This window comes from Pollicipes pollicipes, unplaced genomic scaffold (genome assembly GCF_011947565.3).
Source record: "Pollicipes pollicipes isolate AB1234 unplaced genomic scaffold, Ppol_2.1 Scaffold_7231;HRSCAF=8579_pilon_pilon_pilon, whole genome shotgun sequence".
NCBI classification, from domain to species: Eukaryota; Metazoa; Arthropoda; class Thecostraca; order Pollicipedomorpha; family Pollicipedidae; genus Pollicipes; species Pollicipes pollicipes.
In genome coordinates, this window is record NW_023597034.1 from 10,416,692 (window position 1) to 10,439,737 (window position 23,046).

At 55.9% G+C, this 23,046-nt stretch overlaps 1 protein-coding gene across 1 annotated transcript in view; it reads right to left on the reverse strand.

The window, feature by feature from the left end:
* LOC119109490 (putative polypeptide N-acetylgalactosaminyltransferase 9) overlaps window positions 1-23,046 on the reverse strand; it is a 75,652-nt gene that overhangs the window by 2,971 nt on the left and 49,635 nt on the right. Inside the window, exons 3-9 of the mRNA XM_037233116.1 lie at window positions 18,997-19,161; window positions 16,327-16,475; window positions 6,420-6,602; window positions 3,053-3,238; window positions 2,462-2,590; window positions 462-572; window positions 88-192 (exon numbers count right to left, since the gene is read on the reverse strand). Of these exons, the coding sequence (XP_037089011.1) occupies window positions 88-192; window positions 462-572; window positions 2,462-2,590; window positions 3,053-3,238; window positions 6,420-6,602; window positions 16,327-16,475; window positions 18,997-19,161 (1,028 nt within the window). The remainder of the gene's footprint in view (window positions 1-87; window positions 193-461; window positions 573-2,461; window positions 2,591-3,052; window positions 3,239-6,419; window positions 6,603-16,326; window positions 16,476-18,996; window positions 19,162-23,046) is intronic.

The window sequence follows — 23,046 nt, forward strand, 5'->3', positions numbered from 1 at the left end:
GGCAACGCTGGCGCTCTGGCGGCGAATCACCGGACTGCCAACCAGCCAGGGGCCAGCGCCCTCTGTGGGCACTGCCAGTCCTCTCACCTGGTTCCCGCCCTGCTTGTGGCACGGGTACGTTCCCACCGCTTTATACAGATCCTTCGGATCGCACGGCGAGTCCACGCAAATATTTGTGACCTCGTTGCGGATCTAGCGGAAACAGACGGACGTGGCGTACAGTGTGAGCACCGAGAACGGACCCAGCACGCCGTCGAGGACGCAGCGCCACCTATACCGTCCGCTACCGTCTGGCACGCAACCACGCGGCTAGATTTCTATCGCCTGGACCGCGTCTTGCGGATCGGACCGACGTCGGCGCGCACAGCGCGTGGGCCAGTGCGGGCGGCTCTGCGGCGGTATAGATGTCGCTGGCGTCACAGCGAAGGCCGGGCCGGGCAGGGGCGCGCCGGACAGCCTACCTGGTTGCCACCCTGGCTGTGACAGGGGTACAAACCCACGGGTTTGTGGAGGTCCTTTCGCCGGGCGGGCGAGTCGAGGCATGTTTTGCCACCCATCGCCAGGTTTCGCACCTGGGGACGCCAGAGGTCACCGGCTGAGGTCACCAGGTGAGGGCGGCGCGTGTCCCCCGGGCATGCCCGCTGCCCATGTCACCCTGTACAAGCTTGTGTGTATGTACACCAGCACCGAGCGAGCAACCCAGTATTCAAAGCCGACCCGATGCTGTCGCTGGTGGGGACGCTACTCCACTGGACAAAGGCCCGACGTACAAAAATGGTCCACACCAGTGCAGCATTTTGCGGCACAGCCCATACAACAGGAATCGTGGCACGTCAGCTGTGAGCTCTTGAACTATGGCAATTAAGCATGTTCCGAATGAACAAGTTACATTAACGAGACCTGGAGAAGATGACGACTGCAAGTGATCTCTAGCTAGAATGCACTAGACCAAATGCAATTTTGTAGATAAAGGATATCATATGGGGCCCATTCCAGCTATGGGAAATGTACATCGTTATTTATACACACAAAGCGTTCATGTTTCCTTCCGTGTACCAATGTACGTGTTAGCCGCCGGCCGAAGAGGCCCGAGGGCGTCTGTGGTCATGCGGTAAGGGCTACATAACCAGCTTATGGGGCGTGGTCCAAAGCGCAGCATGCCTTCCCCGAGCCCAATGTATCTATACAGCCTCGAACCAAGCAAACAGTCCCAGCCGTAGCGGCGACTGCCTGAGTAGGCGTTCAAAGCGTGGGAGCAGCACGCAGCGTAGGTGTTCCATGAAGCTGGCTGGGCGAAGTGTGGGGACCTCGTTTGGGCTTCCGGGCTTGGAGTTTATCCCATCTCGAGCATAAAGATCTCAAGGAGCATGCAAAACGGAGCGGGAGCTGACATTTCCGGCGATGGATATATTATTCACGAAGGAAACCAAGGAAAACCTGAGTACCAGGGTGGCAACCAGGTAAAATAAACAGACTAGAAACCGCACGGTATCTAATAAACGCATCCGAAAACAACAACCACATCACCCAAAACCAACAAGAACATGGTTTGTATCTCACGGAATTAAAAGAAAAAAGTCTGAACCCGTCACTGATGGGCAGGCTTCGAAAGAGAATCCGAAACATGCGCAAGTAAAGTCTTTTCGCCATCACCCATCCCGAATAAAGGCTGAGGTCATATGTCCGCAAACACGTTCTGAGCCAGCAGTATCGTCCACACAAATTATCTGATTAATCGGACTCGGCAAAAATAATTTCTCCGCGATTGGATCCCGATCGGTACTTGGCAAATCCAAGGTGACAGCATGCCGTGACCTTCCATGAAGAATGAATGACCGAGTGGTTAGCGTGGCCAGCACCTGCAAAACCCGTTCTGCCCCTGATGTCATAAAGTTGGCAATAAGCCTCCTGGCTACACCGGAAACCGGAACCAGAGCACAATGACCTTGGAAAACGTTGCTGTCCGCTGCAAACGACACGTTTGTCTGGCGCGTGGACAGCCGCGTTGGCACCGAAACCCGCCGGTTTTCCCAGCCCGGCTCCCACACAGTCATACAGTTAAACGGCAGTGAAAGCCAGAACGCGCAAATAAGAAGAGAAAATGGTTTGGTTTTTCGCTGCTTCACCACGGTTGTATATGCTGGCAAATAAAGCGTCGAGTATCAAATCCGGCCAAGAGTCTACAAGAGTCCACCAGACTAGCATCAGGTAGCTTCAAAACGTAGACCGCAAAGACCCGAATCGATCGAGTCCAGGGCGTTCGTACCCGAACCATTCTTGACCCACCGCAAAATATCACAGTTCTCGCGCGGTTCCACAAGCCACGAGCCACACTCCGTGCTATCACACCACACACCTACATGCAGCGTGAGAGCGACAGGTGATCTCTGCCGAGCGGTCCCCCTCCCCCCCCCCCCCTCCTTCTCCGCCTGGCCACACAGCGCGTGGCCGCGGCACGTACCTCGCCGCTGGCGACCGCCTCGCCCGGGATGAAGAGCTCCGGGTAGACGTTGTCCAAGAACCAGCGGAACGACTTGCAGCCGAGCCGCTCGCGAATCGCCTTGCGCGACGTCAGGTCACCGTAGTTGCCCTGGCGCGAGAGACGAGCTAGGTCACCGTTGTCACCATGGGGCGAGAGACGTCCATGATGGTACTGGGGTTAGTGGTAGGAGCGTGGTCGGTCCACACTATTGGCGGCCGTGACAAGCAGCTTAGTGGCGGCTTTCTTTTTCCCAGACAAGTCAGGCGGCCTCGAAATAACTTGAGCTATTTCGAGAGCAGCTCACTGCAAATTTGGAAGCATCCGCCATGGCCCAACACCGAAGGCATTCCACCAACAAACCGATCTATTATCGTGCACTATGCTGCAGAACTGCCGGACCGAAAGCGCAACGCCTCCCAACTCCACACAGTCCTGAACACACACCGCTGTCCTGGAAAAGCCGACCACCGCGTCGGCACACTGCGACACAACACACAGACTACCACAACTGTGCAGCTGAAGGGCGTGGCTGGTCCCAGCCACGCCCGCTGCGGCGGAAAGGCCACCCACCGTGTCGAAGCCGATCCTCTGGTAGTAGTACTTCTTGTAGTCATCCATCCAGACCTCGGCCAGCCGGACGCTGTTGCGGCGCAGCACGTTCACGCCAGAGCGCCACTTGTACGGCGAGCGCTTCCGGAAGATGTGGCCCACGTGGCTGCAGGGCACGATCTCCAGCCGGCCGCCGCACATCCAAGTCTGGGGAGCGGACCGGTCGTCAGCACGCCGCACATCCAGGTCTGGGGAGCGGACCGGCCGTCAGCACGCCGCACATGTGGGTCTGGGGAGCGGACCGGCCGTCAGCACGCCGCACATCCGGGTCTGGGGAGCGGACCGGTCGTCAGCACGCCGCACATCCAGGTCTGGGGAACGGACCGGCCGTCAGCACGCCGCACATCCGGGTCTGGGGAGCGGACCGGCCGTCAGCACGCCGCACATCCAAGCCTGGAGAGCGGACCCGGTCTCTGGGGAGCGGACCGGTCGTCAGCACGCCGCACATCCAGGTCTGGGGAGCGGACCGGCCGTCAGCACGCCGCACATCCAAGTCTGGAGAGCGGACCCGGTCTCTGAAGAGCGGACCGGTCGTCAGCACACCGCACATCCGGGTCTGGGGAGCGCACCGGCCGTCAGCACGCCGCACATCCAAGTCTGGAGAGCGGACCCGGTCTCTGGGGAGCGGACCGGCCGTCAGCACGCCGCACATCCACGTCTGGGGAGCGGACCGGCCGTCAGCACGCCGCACATCCACGTCTGGGGAACGGAGCGGCCTCAGCGCCGACGGCAGCCGGCGCCAGGCGGAGATGGCCGGAGTGGCTGCGTCGCTGACGTAACTTGGACAGGGCGGAGGTCACTTTGTCGCCTCTGCGGAATCGGCGGTCAGAGTGCAGTCACTGTCACTTCGACCAGGGCTAACGGACAAGGTGGGCCCCTAACGTTCACGAAGGCGCAAGGAATGCCGTGTATCTCAGATTCCCCACCAACTGACACTCAGCCGAAGATGTCACTGTATAAAACACTCGCTCGAGGTGGCTTCTTCAGAAGTGACTCGCAGCAGAAGTGTCTCTTCGCAACTACAGACAGCTGTAAAAGCACCAAGGTCTCGCTGCACAAGCCATTCAGCATACGATATGGCAGGCCAGGCTGAGGTCGCTTCAACACTGACGGGACGGACTGAAGCAGAAACGTGCCGGTGTTGACCGTGTCCCAGTAAAGAATGCATCCTTGAATTCATTGCGTAATCACCACGCCGTGTTGCCGACCTTATCATCCATGGCCATGACCACGCGGCAACAAGCAGCGCTGAAGCAAGGCAAAAACGGAGGGGAGCAGACCGAATCCAGCTGTTTTTTAGACAAACCCGGCACAAAATACGCGGGAAAGGTGGCCCCCAGCTGAGAGGCAAATGAAGCAATGAAATATGCAAAGCCACGCGCTGAGACCCCTAAAAGCCTAATACAGTTAGCTGTACTCCACCCAACATACAGGCAAACGCGGCAGCACTTGGCGGTGAGCATCGCCATTCAATACTGAAGCCAATCTCTGCCATCGCCCTGCCAGCCAGCCCATTGACGCAGCCGCGCCACACGAAGAACGTACCAATCATTCGAAAATTGCGAAAGCAGCTACGTGAACATAGTGGATGTAAGTTTTTTTTAAAAATTTATCCCGAATGGTTTGTATGGGTGACTTCGGATTCAGAGTACCTGCTAAGCATAGCTTGTTGCGTGTACCCTGAACCCACCACCCAAGCGTGCCGTCCAGTTCAACAGCTAATTTTACCTCCGCCCTTTCTCCAGACAGGAATGCGGAGGGTTTTACGTGCCGCACAATGCTGCGACACGGCCGCCTCGGGTCTGGGTTGAACCTCGTTGGCCAGTTGCCAGCTGGCCTTTCCACTTCAGTCGGGTCAAACAATGCGCCCACTCTGGGACTCGTACCCAGTGCCGCTGGATTACGAGTCCAGCATCTTTCCCCAAGACCACGGAGGCGGCAAGTTTGTCAACCACATGTTGACGAGCGAACATGGCCATAAATAAACAAACATATAGTAGCCAGTTACGACCCGAGCAACAGCTGCATACATATCCTGCCGGGCCGCAATGCCCTCAATCGCTTGGTGAACGTCCCCCCCCCCCCTCATTTCCACCCCCCCCCCCCAACCCGGCCATCAGCAGGCGTCGGGGCGCTCGTGACGCCTCCGTGGCGGGGCCACATTAACGCCGCGGGCGCCTGGCCGCCACGGCTAATCTTCATAAAACGGCGCGCGTCGGCCGACAAGTGGCGAAGGAACGGCGTGAAGCCGGCGCGGCGGCGTTCGGCTGGCGAGCACGGCTCCCACCACCGCTGCCCACCCGGAAATGGCCGCCGCCAACGACGCTCGCGCACGGATGGCCCGCCAGTTGTGCTCGCGGCACCGTGCCGCGCGCCCGATCGGTGCACTCGCGCGCGCGGGGCAGACGCGGTCGCGCCCTGAGGCCTGGAAATGACCTGTGACTGGCCATCGCTCAGGGCGGTGCGTGAGACGACGCGGACGATGGGAGCGGGCGTGGCCACAAAGAGGGAACGAACGAACGTGCCGGCGCTGGGACGAGTGTGGTGCGGGCTGGGACGAGAGATAAGCCTCCTATGTAAGGCAAACAGTGGGAACGGGGTATGATGACACGAGGCGTTACAACAACGATGGCTGTTTGTCTTAGCGAGATGTGGGTTATATATACCGGAACATGTAGGTGGAGGCGATGGCTGTCATTTTGTTCAGGCGAACACAAAAAAAAACTGTGCATGATAACGTTCGTTAATTCAAAGACAGCCGACGGCAGATGGGAGTTTCGACGAGCCGTTGTATCAAAGCCATGGTATGATCGCCTATTACGACAAGGCGTCACGGCATAACATCCTAGCAGCTTTTTAAACTTCGCCGTGTTCTGTGTAATCCATGGGCGGACACAGACCTGCAATAAGTAGTATGACGCAATGGTAACAAACGAGGTCAGGTGGGCAGCCTGTGATGCGGCTATCGCTATCCTGATCGCCACAAAAACCGTCCCGCTCAGCGACCGGTAGAAAGTGGTTCTCGCACGCGCTCCGCCCAGCGCTCGACTGGCTGGCTGGGCGCGGCCAGTGCGGGGAGGGGAACATGCTAAAATCCACTCATTCCCCTCGACCGCTCTAGTCTATCATTGAGCGTGGGCGGTGTTCGAACACTTACAGTGCGACGTGCACGGCATTCTGGAAAAGCTCCCCTTGCAATTACGCGCAGAAAGCTCGCGCACGTCAGCCTATCTTTACGTGCAACGGGCGAAATATACGCGCACGCCAGCCAGCACCGCCACAACGGCAAAAACCCGACCGCCGGCGGGATGTGATCCGGCGTCCCTACCTTGAAGCTGAGCTCGAGGTTCTCGCCGCCCCAGATGTCGAAGCCTTCGTCGTAGGTGCCGAGCGTCTCGAACCAGCGCCGGTCGATGGCGAACAAGCCGCCAGCCATGGTGGGCGACGCCACCGGCTCCGAGGGGTGCGAGTGCAGCCGCTTCTCCCGGTCCGGAATCGCGTGCCAGTTGAACTGCAATGGGTCAGACGCGGTCAGGGCAGGTCAGAGAAGGTCAGGGACGGTCAGGGAAGGTCAGAGACGGTCCGAGAACTCAAGGGTCTGCCAGAGAAGGTCAAGGACGGTCAGGGGAAGTCAGGGACAGTCAGAGGAGGTCAGGGACGGTCGGTGGAGGTCAGGGACGGTCAGAGGATGTAAGGGTCCGCCAGAGGAGGTCAACGATGGTCAGAGGGGTCATGGAAGGTCAGAGGAGGTCAGGACCTGCCAGAGAAGGGCAAGAACAATCAGGGGAGGCCAGGGACGGTCGGAGGACGTAAGGGCCGGCCAGATGAGGTCAAGAACAATTAGGGGAGGTCAGAGACGGTCAGGAACGATGAGACCCAAGACGACTTCAGGACCAGTTGAAAGCAGCCAGAGGTGGTCGGGTTCGGTCAAAAGGAATCAGGGGGGGGGTAGAGGCGGTCACATGTATACGGTCTGAAAAGCGGTCAGGTCGGGTCGGGTCGGGTCGGGTCGGGTCGGGTCGGGTCGGGTCGGGTCGGGTCGGGTCGGGTCGGGTCGGGTCGGGTCGGGTCGGGTCGGGCCGGGCCGGGCCGGGCCGGTCGCAGACTACACCCAGCCCGACCCGAGGGATTACGCGGATGGTGGGATGGTGACCGTGCGCACCGGAACCATGAGGACTCAGAGCAGCTGCAGAAGAAAACAGCAGCGCAGCCACTGCTACATCCGTTTTTGAAAACAGTACTCGCTAGCCATTCGATGCTGGCCTAAACGCGTAGGCCGCTGTATCGACCCCAGTTACTCGAAGCATTTTGTCGATGGTAAGTACTTAAAATTGCTTCCATCCCTAGCCTGTTTCTTCGGGACTGGCCAAGCATTCTACAGCGAAGACATACAATGTTTGTGTTGGAAGAACGTGTTTTGGCATGGTAAGTGCCTGCCAATACACATCGTGTAGACCCCAGTCTCACAGACTGTGCTTTGTAGCTCAGAAGAGGACTTCTCCCTTGATATTTACGCAGTCAGACTTCATTCGACATTGTTTGTTCCTGGCAAACAAAATCAAAGGCGCCTAACGTGAAGCAACATTTGAAAGTGGGCTTCAGTGTGGCAGCGGCCTGAGAAACCGGATGTGTATGGTCATCACGGCCGATTTCAAACGCCGTCCTGCAGGTCATGTCCTACAAGTCCTGCCCTCGCCGTCCTGCACGTCATGTCCTACAAGTCCTGCCCTCGCCGTCCTGCAGGTCATGTCCCGCAAGTCCTGCCCTCGCCGTCCTGCAGGTCATGTCCTGCAAGTCCTGCCCTCGCCGTCCTGCACGTCATGTCCTACAAGTCCTGCCCTCGCCGTCCTGCACGTCATGTCCTACAAGTCCTGCCCTCGCCGTCCTGCAAGTCATGTCCTGCAAGTCCTGCCCTCGCCGTCCTGCACGTCATGTCCTACAAGTCCTGCCCTCGCCGTCCCGCACGTCATGTCCTACAAGTCCTGCCCTCGCCGTCCTGCAAGTCATGTCCTACAAGTCCTGCCCTAAACGTGTAAAGGCGAGTGAAATAAGGCACAAGGCAAGTTAAGTACAAAGTATCTGTACGTCCCATAAATACTGGGGAAGCACCGGCGGAAATGGGGTAGGATAAAGCCACTCAGAGCGGCTTCTGTTGAGATTGTCAGAACGCCGGACACGGCGCGGCGGTATTCGAGTCCAGTGGCACTGCAGAGGCAGCGATCGTTCTATCCCCACATATTTGTTATATTATCAGAGCGGTCAGCGCCGTGTGCCCTGCTGCTCGGTTAGATAGGTGCTAGTCAAGACCACCACGTGAGGTCAGTCGAAGTGTCCAGTGGCTGCAGCTACAGCGATATCGCTAACCGGGTGTCCACACCAGCGTCATTGGGAAACATATTCATACAAAAGACGGCCGTGGTCAGAACTCAGACCCCCCCCCCCCCCGTTCGACAAGACAAGCACCATCTACAGACAGCCTCCATCTCCACACTGATAACGACACACGTGTGTCCCCTTCTGTGTAAATGTGGCTCGCTATGCAATCATGTCTCTGATTGATGTAAGGTGTATATACATGTATATATATATATATATATATATATATATATATATATATATATATACATCACATCTCCGCATAGCGAGCCACATTCATGCAGATGGGGACACATTAACATAGCCAACGCCTGCGTTATCCTTTGCCATACCTGCTAACAATGGAAACAAACGCCTCGACAAAGGTTTGGAGAAAGACGGCAGGTCAGCCTGCGGCGTTGCAAACCAAGCAATTGAAAATGTTCCAGTTCGAGCGTTACAAACGCATTTGTTATTTATGACGAGAAAGTATCCGCCGCGCATTTCACAAATGGTAAACAAAATGTAATCCCCACGATTGAAAACCGGACAATCGCATGGTTGGGATCACGATAGCCAACCGACTTCAAAAGGTTGTTTTTCCTCGGGCAGCATTCTTCGTTCTCCATTCCTTATGGGTTATTTGCGATCCATGCTCCTGCTTTTGAAAACAAAAGTGTATCACGTGCAAAGGTAAGCCGGTAGCGAGGACCTCACTTACTGAAGAACATTTATTATCTACAGTTTTAGCTCCAGAAGAGACGGAAGTTTTTCATCAGTCACAACGTCGTCTTGCAAAGCCTTGCCTCTGTCTTCAAACAAACCGCCATCACAAGTCCTTTACCTCGCCGACGATCCGTAGACGATCGGTATGCAATGTCAAGCAAAGGTCAGCGGCATGAAGCATCAGAAGCACACATTCCGCAGGCCTGCTCTTGTTCCAGAGCATAACAAAAGTCGGCAGCTGCTGCTTATCCCCTAACCGCAGCTACCACCCAACTCTGCCGCAGACGCCGAGCACCTCAGCAGTGAGCACTATTGCATTAAACACAGCGAACGACCCGGTCAGGGCCGAGTCGTGACACCCCGGCCCTGACCGGTGACCTCATCACCTCGCACGGCGGTCATGGGCGTCGCCAGGTCTGCCCTAACCACACCAAAGCCATCCTGCGCCGTGCTGCGTACACGGACGCCTGAACATCGCGTGAGCAACTGGTTTTGAAGGAGAGCTGACAGATGCCAGACATGACTACACGCGCCCTTTTAGCACACCCACATGGCCCTGGGACTGGGTCTGGCATGCGATGTCGCGCCTAAGATCTCGCAGACTTTGGCGCGATTACTAGACCTGTGGGTTAGACAGTTCGTGATATAGCTGGATCTGGCTGACTCTACCACAGTGGTGAGCCTAATATCAACTGATTCTGATTCTACACAATATGGACCGTCAGCCGTGGAAAAAGACTTCTTGGTGACGTCTGGATTCTAGCCGATATGTGTATTGCGCAAACTCTGGCACTGTATGCATTTACTCGTTTTCGTCGTTGGTGGTACGGGTTCCCGGACAAGCAGTCGAATGGACAAAGTCGAATGGAAAGTAGTCGAGCGAAGAAAGTCGAAAGGGATACAAGTCGAATTGGAAAAAGTCGAAGGGCAAAAGTTAAAAGCAACAAAATTTGATATGGGATTATAGTCGAATTGGAAAAGTTGCATCATAAAAATTCGAAGGACGAAAAACCGATGGAAGAAAAGTTGATGATGATAAAAGCCGAATGGAAGAAAATTCAAAGGGCATAAAGCCGACAGGGATAAAAATCGAATAGAAGAAAAGTCGAAAGGAATAATGCGGAGTCGATAAAAGCCTTATCAGAATAAGCCATAACACAAAACATCGACCGGATGAGGTGAGCTCGGATACGTACAAACGCTTTTAATCAAAATAATTTGACAAAAAAGTCATTAGAATTTGGCGCCTGTTATGAGGGGTAGATAGAGCTGTGGCCACAAGGAGAGACGGATGGGACTGGATGGGACTAGACGGGAGCGGGCGGGACCGTACGGGACCAGACCACAGCAGAAGGGACCGGGCGAAAACAGATGACATGGGCCGGATCGGATGGGGCCCGATGAAATCACATGGGACGAGAGACGGAAACGGACCGGACGGGGGCCGGATCGGATGGAGCCCGATGGGATCACATGGGACCAGGGACGGAAACGGACCGGACGGCACTAGACGGCACCATGCGAGTCCGAGCGCGACCAGACTCACGAGTGACTTTGCCCTCCCCTTGGGGGAGAGGGAAGAGCGGGGGAAAATGAAGCATCTTACTTTCAAAACGAAACAAAGGGATTTCTCCCCCAGTTCGACCTACTTTCTACCCGAAGTTGGTGGGGAGGCTCCCCCCCCCCCTCCCTGGATAGCACACTGTGTACATGTATTCGGCATCATGAGTTCAGATCTTCCATGCCAACTGATCGACCTGCAACATACTAGGAGATGCGGCTTAACGACGTAAAAGAGAAAAACCTAATCATATTGCCAGTGTTTGGCGTTTCAAGCCGTACACATGATGAGTGTGCCATCATAGGCACGCTGTAGTGCCTCGTGGACTTCCTGCCGGCTTTTGTTCCTTGAGACCTTTCTTCTTTTGACTTTTGTATTTTGATCTATCCCTGTCGATTTAACTTCCTGTGTTTAGTCCTTCGACCTTCCAAATTGGGGTTTTTCCCAATCGACATTTTGCCAGTTCGATTTTATTCCATTAAACCTATTGTTCTTGACTTTTTCGATTCGACTTTTATCCCAGTCGATTCTTAACCCCGTCAGCTTTAGTTCATTCGACTTTTTCCGTTTCATTTTTTTCTATTCGACGTTTAGTCAGAACACCGGTGGTGGGTCTCTGGCTGGACCACCATCTCGGAACCACGGCGACGATTTCGCCGCGAACGGTCTGCGTCTGCCTGGATCCATCTGGATAACCACCGAGGGGCCCGTCGTGGGCGTCCCAATGGCAGTTCCTCTTCGCACCATAAGCAGCGTGCCGAGATCACTAGCCCTGAGCGTCGAGCGCACGAAACAACCCACTGTGCCAACAGCGGGACGCCTCACTGACGTTTGTGCGACTCCAGCGCCACCATCGGCCGCTGCCAACACCTCGGCGTCACAAGCCGCGCCTCGGCCGTCGAACGCTCCTCAAACACACTGGACAGACCGACCGCATCATCTGACAACATGGCCGCCGGCAGCCGTCACCGGCCCCGCGCTCCGGCACCACCGCGCCTCGGGTCCCCGATTGCAAAACAGCGTCTGGCTGATTGTAATGCGGTCGGTCGCGGCCCAGCAAACACCGCCCTGATGACGACCATTCGTGCATTGCGGCCGCCCGGACAGACGGGCGATGCGGGCAGAGCCGGCAATTTAGACCGGCGCGGTCAACTTTGCACAGCGCTGCACGTAAGCACGGGGGTTGCTACAGCAGGGCGGACGGGCCGGACGGAAGCAGGCTTGTGCTCGACTCATGCAGAGTCAAGACAACTTCGGAGTGAGTCAAATTTGTGTTAAAACAAGGCGAAATAGATTCCTTTGAAATGGTCGTGTGAGTCAGACCCGAAGCTGAGTCATTGGAGCTGTCTCTGAGTAGACTGAAGTGAAAATATAATAAACAGGACATGTTGAAGATACTAGCTAATATGCGCACAGGATAGGACGCAGTCGTAGGTAACCGTACTGTCGTAATTATAAATGCGCTGCTTATGCTTTTGTGATGGCTGTATGGCGGCTATTTCACAACGTCATCACGCTAATAAACTCCATTCCAAAATTGTGTTCTACCTGAGAAGGAGCCGGAGTCTACTCAGAGCGGTGCCGAGCTTCACGAAGTGTGAGTCGGCAGGCACTAAATGCATTACGAGTTGGGAGTTGGAATCAGTTCCACGGGAGGAAATTAAACACAAGTCTGCTTGAGGGTACTGATACAAAACAGCGCATGGCTACACAATACAGATAAAATACACTAAACATGATACATTACATGCAATCTAATTTATATATGTAAGATGTTACCTTGAAGGCGCTGACAGTGCTCTTCAGCTAAACTAATGTTTTAACAATTCTATCATTACAAAATATCAAATTATCATCATGAAGGAAGTCCATCGTTATTGGAACTCAACATCACCATTATTTTCAAAATGCAAAAGGAACATCATTTCATTCCATCTCCTGGGTGGCCCAGCGCCACCATGAAAGGTACAGGCGCCATTTGCAGGCACGCGCATCCGGACCCACTCAGCGCAGTTTGCTGGAGCCGGACGCACGATGGCGCAATAAACACGCCTCGGGAACAAGGTGCAGGGGAAACGCTGAGGTTGGAAATGAATACCGCTTGGACGTCCGCCAGTACCAACAGAATGACGGCCACAGTTGTGGAGTTTGATAGGGAGGCGTTCGGACGTAACGTGGAGACCTGCCCGTTCGAGTCACAGACTTTCAGAGCCCCGGGGTCACGTGCTGTCACTGGCATCTGATCCACAACTCAGATGACACTGCACTGCGTTACTGCCTCAACAGTGATGCTTGTTGAGTTTGATTAAGTGTTAGGCACATGCGATATGATTCGGCGCCATCGCTAGCCACGCTGACCATGGTCATTCGCTCGCCGCCACCAGCGTGGGAAATTCCTGTGGGCGTCCGTACTCAATGATGGCAAATGCTTGGTGACCTGAACTTCATTCGCAGCTACCGCTACCTGGAAGCACTTGTGTGTCTGTGCTACCTGGGTATCGACACAGATTCACAGGTTCCCTGTTCACATGGGCAACACCCCAGTATCAAACAGCGACAGATTTTTGTTATGCAGGGGTCCCGCTCCAACCCTCAAACGTATCGCGACTTCGCTAGAGATCCCGCCCCACCCCTCACGTGTCGCGACTTCTCCGCCAGGGGTCCCGCCCCACCCCTCACACGTGTTGGACTTCTCCGTTTTCACCCGCTGACTCGCTGATCGGGTCAATATTTCCTCGCCAACGAATCGAGTCTCTCAATACAATGCGATTTCGGCCCGCGCGGCTTCAGGGCAGCAGCCAATGGCGATAGGTCCTCAGCAATCAAATCACGTTCCATTTATGTGGTTAATTTGATTTTGCAACGTCTTTAACCTAAGCGATGTAAGGAACGCGACGTTCCCACGTGTTACACATTGGTGAGGCATATGGCGCACGGAACAAATCCGTTGTGAGCTGTTTCGCTGCGTCGAGAACGTTTCGACACAATCATGCTGAGCCCAAGAGACCTGTTAATTACACCAGTACGCCATATGTTTCGTAAGCATTAACTAGGCATAAAACACGAGCCCTCGAGGGCGGTCAATCGACTGAACAGTGCTGGCTGTAACAGGCGCTGGGGACGCAGAAGACACATAACGCCGCTCATACTAATAAGTTCAAAATTATCCCGCAGCCTGAGCCTTTGCCGGTGCCCAACATGATCTTAGTACTTAGCACGTCCTCATCGCCCTTTGATTCAGTATGCTTGAAAATCATACGTTGCAACCATTCACAGCAGCCTGCAATAATCAGCTAATGATCTGCAACAAGTTCTTCCACCACATCCAAGAGCGAATCGCGACATTCAATCCACCCGCAAAACCCCACCGCTCCTGGCTTAAGTCGGCTTCAAACTTTCGTATTCATTGGCCGGCGCGGAGCGAAGAGGCGTCTCATTCGGCTTGGAAGGAACTGGGGAGGCCGGCAAGGATAAAAGGCGGCTTCATTTACATTCTCAGCCGCGACGCTGGCGGCAGAAACGCTTCACACTAATCCCTGCTCTGAATGTCACACTGGGGGTGGCCGTAGAAACGCTTCACACTAATCCCTGCTCTGAATGTCACACTGGGGGTGGCCGTAGAAACGCTTCACACTAATCCCTGCTTTGAATGTCACACTGGGGGTGGCCGTAGAAACGCTTCACACTAATCCCTGCTCTGAATGTCACACTGGGGGTGGCCGTAGAAACGCTTCACACTAATCCCCGCTCTGAATGTCACACTGGGGGCGGCCCAGCAGGCTGTCCGGCACCCAGACACGCTCCCACTCCGCACAGAGAACAGCGCTTGCCTCCTTGCCGCTTAGCTTTCTTACAAATCAAGCTCGGTTTCTCGCCGGGCACATTGCTTATAAGCGTAACAGCATTGTTGATATAAACGCATTATCATGTTATTACGCTGATTCGGGTTTGGAATACACGAATGAAGATCACCCTGGTTGGCATTTACTTGGGACATGATCGACATTTTACATCAATTTTTATCATACTCAGTGAAAAGTTTACAAATATGACGTCCTCGTTTCTAGGGCTAGCAACTGGCTACCGTTAGTAAAATAGTTATTGAGTTCTAAGGGCGCGTCAATCGCATTGGTTATTTGCGCCCATGTCTTGTTTTTAAGAACCTATGTCAACACAGTTGTGAACAAAGCTATGTCCGCAGATTGTCATCAATGTCTTGGTCACTCAGAAAGCTCGTCCGCGGCGTGCTGGAGCCGTGCAGCAAAGAAAATCGCATGAAGGTCTTGTAGCCCACCTTCCCATTGTCTGGGTCAATGGACAACAAAGTCTGATGTCAATCTCTTTAAAAAAAAGGGCAAAAAAACGCTCGAGTACCAATCAATGGCGGATCACCCAACAGACAGTCCAGGGAAATGTGATTCAGTTTGAGATAACGGTTCCGCTCAATTCCGTAGCTCCGACACTCAGCTGGTACGTGAGCCACGGACAATGGTGCTGGGCATCTGCGGCATAGCGGTCGAGCTTCCCCGGAGAGCAGATGACAGTGCGTCTCTTACGTGTGACCTATGCGCAGACGACATGGTTTTGCTCCGCCGGCTCTGGTTTTAAAGGAAGAACATCTCCATTCACCGATCTGTGCTTTAATGGCTCGGGGCTTGTTTGGCTTCCTGGCAAGATCAGTACCCAATTCATGCCAAGTGTTTTGCCATCGTGTTTTTAAATCACCACAAAATACGCCACTGAAATATGATGGTGGCATCTTGTTCCAGGCCAAGCGCGGGCCGGCGGCACCTTGTCTCGCTGGGGAGTCTGCCTGTTCGTTTCCGGGAATGTTGGCGTTATCGAGCACCCAGACGAAAACACCACATTTGTTATCCTGCTCTAAGGTAAACGATAAGTGCCGTATCTCTTGAGCGATTTGTGCTGCTGACTTGCTTGCTGTACGGTCACTCGAGAACACAAAGAGCTAGACAATATAACGCACATGGGTTCGCTACGCAGATTCACTAAAAGTAAAGCCTCACTGATCACGAACAACTCTGCGGTAAAAAAAGAAACAAAAGACAAGAGTCCACGTCCTAACACCTGTGTTAGCTGTTGAGTAAGTAGTATATATGTATATATATATATATATATATATATATATATATATATATATATATATAATGGAGCTCCGGATACAGCTGATAACCGTCAAACCTTAATTATTTGAAAGCTACCGTTTTTACTAAACCTGCTTTGCCTAACTCTTTCGCTGGCTAACACACACCACATTTGTTGGCCTTAAACAGGAGATCGAAGCCTTTCTCCGTAAACACAAATATGCTATTAAGCTATTAAAAAGGCGTCTCAAGCATTTAGTTATCCCGTGAAGTAATGTTAATTCATAACCGATCACACAGTCTTCCGAGGCTCCAAACACGTAGCTTCACACCTGCCCGCGGTTATGGCATCACAAAATTCACTCAACCGTTCGCCACGACACACCAAACCGCAGAGTTCTAACCCCAGCCCTCCACGGCCCTTCCAAGCCCCGCTACAGTCCCACCTCCGTCCCCTCTGCCCCCCCCCCCCCCCCCATCACCCGGCTGACCTGTAGGTTCCAGTCGAAGCCGCCGACCGAGGTGCCGGCCGCCTTCTGGTAGTGGTACTCGAGCGTGGTGTCGTCGATGACGTCAATCACGGGGCACACCACCGTCGTCCGGTTCCGGGCGATCCGGTCCAGCATCGGCTCCAGCCAGCCTGCGGGCGGGCGCCGAGCCGGTGACGCCAGCGCCGAAGCACCGGAACGACACAGACAGCTTGCAGGTCCCGCAAACCAGGTCAATGGGCTGATCGCAACGCAACGAAAACGGGGTCATACTATAAAGATATGAAATAATGTAATACTACCGTTTGTACCAACCACTCTTTGAGAAGCTCTTTCAGCCCTGTCGTGTACGTACGATGCGAAATAGCGGCTGCAAGTAAGTACTCTTCAAAACGTCGTACATCACAAAGCTGCCAAGATCGCATAGACCACATCAGTACCACACCTGCACGACGCCCAAGCCAATGTTCGCCTCGTCATCGGCACGCCCATAAGCCATTCTCCTCCCACAAAGCAAGCACCTGTGGCTTCCGCAGGTGTTACCTCGGATGTCACCAGTCCGTCCCAATGGTGCCCACCTCCGCGCCGCCGCCGCCGCCCCCCTCCCCCCCGCGCCTATGTACTCCGCCCGCGAGGCAGCCGGGGACCGCCGGAGCGGGCGGCGGCGCCCGCAAGACAAACGCGCGCCCAGGCACCTTCTACATCCATTCCGACTCCGGCAACGCGCAGCCACCGCACTAATGCTTCCAAAACAAACGCTTTAAACTCGGCCGGCGTAAAAACAATAAAGTTTGACGTTTGATAAAGCGGGCCCGCCGCCTCTGGGAGCGGCGAAGAAAAGAAACGGCTCTGATTGAAAGGAGAACCACCAGGGCAAAAACCAGCTCCCGGGGGGGAGCGGTATCGACCCGACGGCTGGACATGCTTGAGGATGGCCATCGCAACGGCTCAACGGAGCAGTAATCGCACCGACTTGACACACGCTGGGGAACGCCGCATCGGCGCGAGCGGCGATCAAATGAGCCGCATCCGGTCATTGCAGCGGAGATCGTCGATATACTATCGGAGATGAGGCGGCAAACGTGACGCATCCGACCGGTCAATGCCAGGGGAATTACATTGTACCTCTGTCTGTCATTGGGGCTTTACGACGCACTGAGCTGCTGAGGCTATATGGCGTCGCCTGCCTCTCACCCTGGCGGGAAGGGCGGGCACCGCGGGGAATCGAACCCCGTACCTCTGGTTTCCCAGACGCGCAGTGTAACCACTACGCTGCCGGCACCCCTTACATTGTATTTCTATAAAACGCGTTGCGGTATGTATTCAAATAGTTTCTTGCCTTCGCGGGAGTGCGCATTCCCAGCTATAAGATGCTTCGAGGCAATTTTTGTGCGTTGAAGCGGTTTTTTTTTGCTTATCATCCGGCGCTAGGTATCCAATGGTTTATCAGATTTAGATCAGCATTCACATTTTGCATGGATTACTGGCGCTCACCAGGTATGGACATCTGAATGTTTCTACGTACAAAACACGGCAGCTGTAACGGGCAGCCCTGAACCCGGACCCCTTGTCGTGAGCACGGCCAGCATATGACCCTAAGCTTGCACTGTGCCCGGCCTCATCAACATGTACGGTAATCGCGCCACGGGCTTCACACAGCCAGCGGGCCAGCACACAAAGCCCCGCCGCTCCAAACCCGCACCGAGCGAACTGAGCGAGCGTAGAGGGGCGGACACACCGACCGCGTCATGGGCCGACGAGGCGGACACACCGACCGTGTCATGCGGCTGACGAGGCGGACACACCGACCGTGTCATGCGGCTGACGAGGCGGACACACCGACCGTGTCATGGGCCGACGAGGCGGACACACCGACCGTGTCATGGGCCGACGAGGCGGACACACCGACCGTGTCATGGGCCGACGAGGCGGACACACCGACCGTGCCATGCGGCCGACGAGACGGACACACCGACCGTGTCATGGGCCGACGAGGCGGACACACCGACCGTATCATGCGGCTGACGAGGCGGACACACCGACCGTGTCATGCGGCTGAAGAGACGCTGCCCCTCATGCCATCAGTGTGATCTAGGTGCGAATAAGCTCCATAAGTTGCCACAGACACACAAATTTCGATGTTGCCAGTTGGCATAGCTGTTTGTTGAAAATTAGGCTAAGTATTGTAGGCATTTACGGTGAGGTCGTAGAATGTGCACATAGGCAAAGGAAAGTTTAAATTTACCGCACTGTTACGACCAGACGTGATGGGGATTTTTGCGATATGTCCGTATATACACATATACGGTGTACCAGCACAAACACATCACTTCATATCAGAAGAAACTGGATCATTAGGCAGCATGTTTATCAACAGATTGCAAGTAGTGAGGCCGCATATGTACACATTTAAAGGAGTGTTCTACGTTAGCATGGGGTCATTCCATCCGAAATTTGTTTCAAGTCATTTTCTTGCCACCGACCAGCACATGGTCTTCCAGTGACTGCAGCCTACCCACGGCTCCCACCCACCCTGGGTGCACCGGCTGTGCAGCCCGGGCCGGGCCGCCTGCCCTCCACCGTGCCCACCCACCCTGGGCGCACCGTCGTGATGGCTGTGACCGGGCCGGGCCGGGCCCCCCCCCCCCCCCCCCCCCCACCGTGTCCACTCACCTTCGGTACACTCGCAGTGGCTGTCGAGGTAGGTGAGCACGTCGGCGGTGGCGTGTCGGGCGCCGAGCAGACGAGCGCGGATCAGGCCCTCCCTCTTGGTCGCCCGCACCACCTTCACCTTCGGGTACTGCGCCATGTACTCTTCTAGCGGCTTGCCCACGTGCTCTGCGACAAGATGAGCACAGTCAGTAGCGTCGTCGCATGGGACGAGTAACGTCAGATGCTGGCACTGTGCGGTCTGAGAGGGAACCGTCGCCATCATCAGCAACAGCGTCGCCTCACACGAGTGCTTGGGGTGCAGACGATAGCCAGACACCGCAGGCTCAGTGCGAGAGAGAGTCGATTATGAATGGCCAGCACAGCTAGTTATTACGGGTGTCGGGTTTCAACGCTGACCCCTCGCCCCCTCCCCTCCTGCCCTAGCGTTCTAGGGCGCCGGCCACTTGCCATGTTTCGTTGGGCGACACTCCTCGTGTAAGTGAAGCCTTCAAGTCTTTTGCACACGCTGAGCAGAGGCACTTTTCCCGCAGGGAAAATCGAGCTCTCAGACACATGGGCAATGCACCGACGCACTCAACAAGGATGGCGACCGTGAGCCGTGCATCAGTAGCCGATGTGGCCAATGGTAAAGCGCAGGACATCGGTTGCACAACCAGTCAAACTGGTGTATACGGGAAGAGCACCGCACACCAGCGCGCATGTCCTATAATTCAACTGGTCTCTCCCGCTCACGCGCCTTTACGCGAACGGTAATCCTCAGTGTATCATAAGGTTCAGTGGATTGCTGTCTGATGGCAGCGCGACCCGGGCGCTTCGAGGATGTCAAGACGACCGGTCCCGTCCGCCGCGTGGTCCCCGGTCTGTCCGACCTGGCTGGTGGGCGGGACCTCACCGTCGGCCGCGTGGTCCCCGGTCTTTCCGACCTGGCTTGTGGGCGGGACCTCACCGTCGGCCGCGTAGTCCCCGGTCTGTCCGGCCTGGCTGGCGGGCGGAACCTAACCGTCGGCCGCGTGATCCCCGGTCTGTCCGACCTGGCCGGTGGGCGGGACCCCACTGTCGGACGCGTGATCCCCGGTCTGTCCGACCTGGCTGGCGGGCGGGACCCCACCGTCGGCTGCGTGGTCCCCAGTCTGTCCGACCTGGCTGGTGGGCGGGACCTTACCGTCGGCCGCGTGGTCCCCAGTCTGTCCGACTTGGCTGACTGGGACCTCACCGTCCCTTGTTTCGGACTTCTTCGGCAGCGAGGGCAAGGTAGCGAATTTAGCCGGGGTACGAGACGGCCGCCACCAAAACGTAATTCGAGGAAATTATAACTTAAACAAAGTGCAAAGCTGGAAATGGGATCCCGCGCAAACCACTCCAGCGTTGGGGCTTCCGATTCCGCGGTCCGGTTTCCCGGAGGCACGACTCGTGGCAGGGTTGCCGCGCGTCCCAAAGCCGCAGCACCGGCGGTGTCCGCGGACCGCTGTTTACGGAGCGGTGCGGCTACGCGCGCCACGCGGCGCCGCTAGCCCAGCAGGCAGGCGGCGGCCCGGGCACGGAGGTGGCAAGGCCGGCCCTGCTCGGGGCTGGCTGACACTCGCCGGGCGGTCAAGGTTGCAGCCGATAGATGTGAGGTGCACAGCGACGAGTGCTACAAGCTATTTTCGTGTGTGCCCGCACGCTGTGCCGGCGAGGTTCGGTCGTCGTTGTGCAGCGATGCATCTGACAGTCGATTGAACTGACATCGCGGCGGCTCCCGCCGTATGGAAAGCTTTGACAGAGAAATATACTGCGGCTGATGATCGAGCTCGAAACCTGCCCATCACGACTGCGAAGCCGCTATGACTTTGTCGCTTTGTGCAACGGGTTAATATCGACAGCACTCAGACGCACCACTCGAAGCAGTGAACGCCTCATACGATTAATTAATTGGAAAATATTATGGACTAGCACCACATAGAACTACTTTCTTAAGGAAATAATCCGCAAAGGGTACGACATCCTTGTGGGTGTTGGAGTGAGAACAGGGATCATCCCGACGCCGAATGTGCCAGTAGGCCTGGCATGACAACTCCACGTTTACTGTGCACTGTCTGTCATCCCAAAAATACGGCACGTGGATGAACGTGAGTGCATGTCCTGTTGCATTAAAAATTGCACAGAAATTAAATTCCGACAGTACCTAAACGTCAGGGAAAGAATCGGGCTGTTGTAGTAATTGGTTGGCTGTCGCACCGTCAGAAACACTCAGACGGAGCGCTGACGAGTTCAGCAAATGACACCAAAGGACACGATTCATGTCTTTTCTTTGTTCCGTCACGGCAATTCCTCGCGGGAAACCTTCCACCAGCCACTGCGACTCTGCGCAACGGCACAGCTTACACAACGACCACGTGAATCAACGAACACAACGGGAAGTTAATTAGCCGCCAAGGGCGGCAGGCATGGGTTTGTTCAAGCACCCCGCCCGTCGAAACATTCAGCACTGTGTGCGGTGATGTGGCAAATTACATTCATGGTTCGTATAATCCAGCGGACGGTTTACGTCGATCAGTGTACAAGTTGCGCAATTCATGTTACATAAACTTTAAAAATACCACGACGGTGAAATCTGCACGGCGTACTTTCGTACTTGTGTGCAACGTTCGCTGAACGTTGCACATACACAGTGCGCAGACGCGTGCATAAATGCGACACCTCAAGGCGCACGAACTGCCTACTGCACGGCAGCCGCTGGTGCCTTGCGCGGAACAAATTGTTGAACAAATTTAAAACAAAAATACGAAACGAATTTTCCAAGGCGTGATACCAGTACGACATGAGACGCCCCCAATTCATAGCTCCCCAGGTCCGCGTGAGTTCGCCACAGCGGCACAATTCTGCTGGCAGGCGCGCCGGGTGGACGCCGCCAGGTCAGCCCCGTGACCCGTCAGATCAGCAGCGTGACCTGCCAGAGTCACCTCAGCCGGGCCCGTCACCGCAATCGCCACACCCTCCGCCGCGCGCGTCAGCGGCGGCTCGTTCATCGGGCCGCCGAGCTGCGGGCGTCACAAACACGCCCGGGGCGATCGCCAACGGACGCGGTGTGTCAGCCCAACCCGTCACAAACACGCCTGGGGCGCTGGTGAACGGACGCGGTGTGTCAGCCCAACCCGTCACAAACACGCCTGAGGCGATGGTCAACGGACGCGGTGTGTCAGCCCAACCCGTCACAAACACGCCCGAGGCGATGGCCCACGGACGCGGTGTGTCAGCCCAACCCGTCACAAACACGCCTGGGGCGCTGGTGAACGGACGCGGTGTGTCAGCCCAACCCGTCACAAACACGCCTGAGGCGATGGTCAACGGACGCGGTGTGTCAGCCCAACCCGTCACAAATATGCCCGAGGACGTTATCAGGGGACGAAGCGCCTCCTCCAGCTGTGGTGTTGTCGGTGCTGACGACGGTTATTATGGCTGCGAGGGGCATCAGTCATAGAGTCGAGCCGCCCCGGACAGATCCGTGAGTGACCGTGAGTTCACGCCTGCACAGCCCCAGTGCACACCAATGGCCGTTCATTCACCGCAAGAACACTATCAAAGCAAAACGGCCGATCGCCACGTCATGTCGCGTAGCGTCAGGTCATGTCAGGTTAGGCAAGGTCAGGTCAGGTCAGGTCAGTTCCCGCTCGGTCGCTCGCGGCGCCCGCGGGCAGGTGTTGCCCCGGGGCACTGCCGCCCACTGCTGACGGCCTGCGGGACCCTGACCAGCCGGTCAGCTACGCCACCAGCGGCCGGCGCGGCGCCACCTGCCGACAAAGCCCGGCAGCCACGCTCGATAGCCCCCGGCGACACCTGCACCCGAGAGTGGCGGTCGCGGGGCCGCCCGGTGCCGTCAAAAACCCGTACAGAAAGGCGGGGGCGGGACCGTCCGCCCCGCCGAATCACAGCTCCTTGGCGACGGACGCGGCGCGCAACGTAACCAGGTGTTTTGATTGGCCTTCGCGTGCTGTCCACCGCCAGCTTTCGTCTTCTGTTTTGGACCGCCAGGCGGGACGCATGGTAAAAAATAAATCGCGCTGAGGGTGC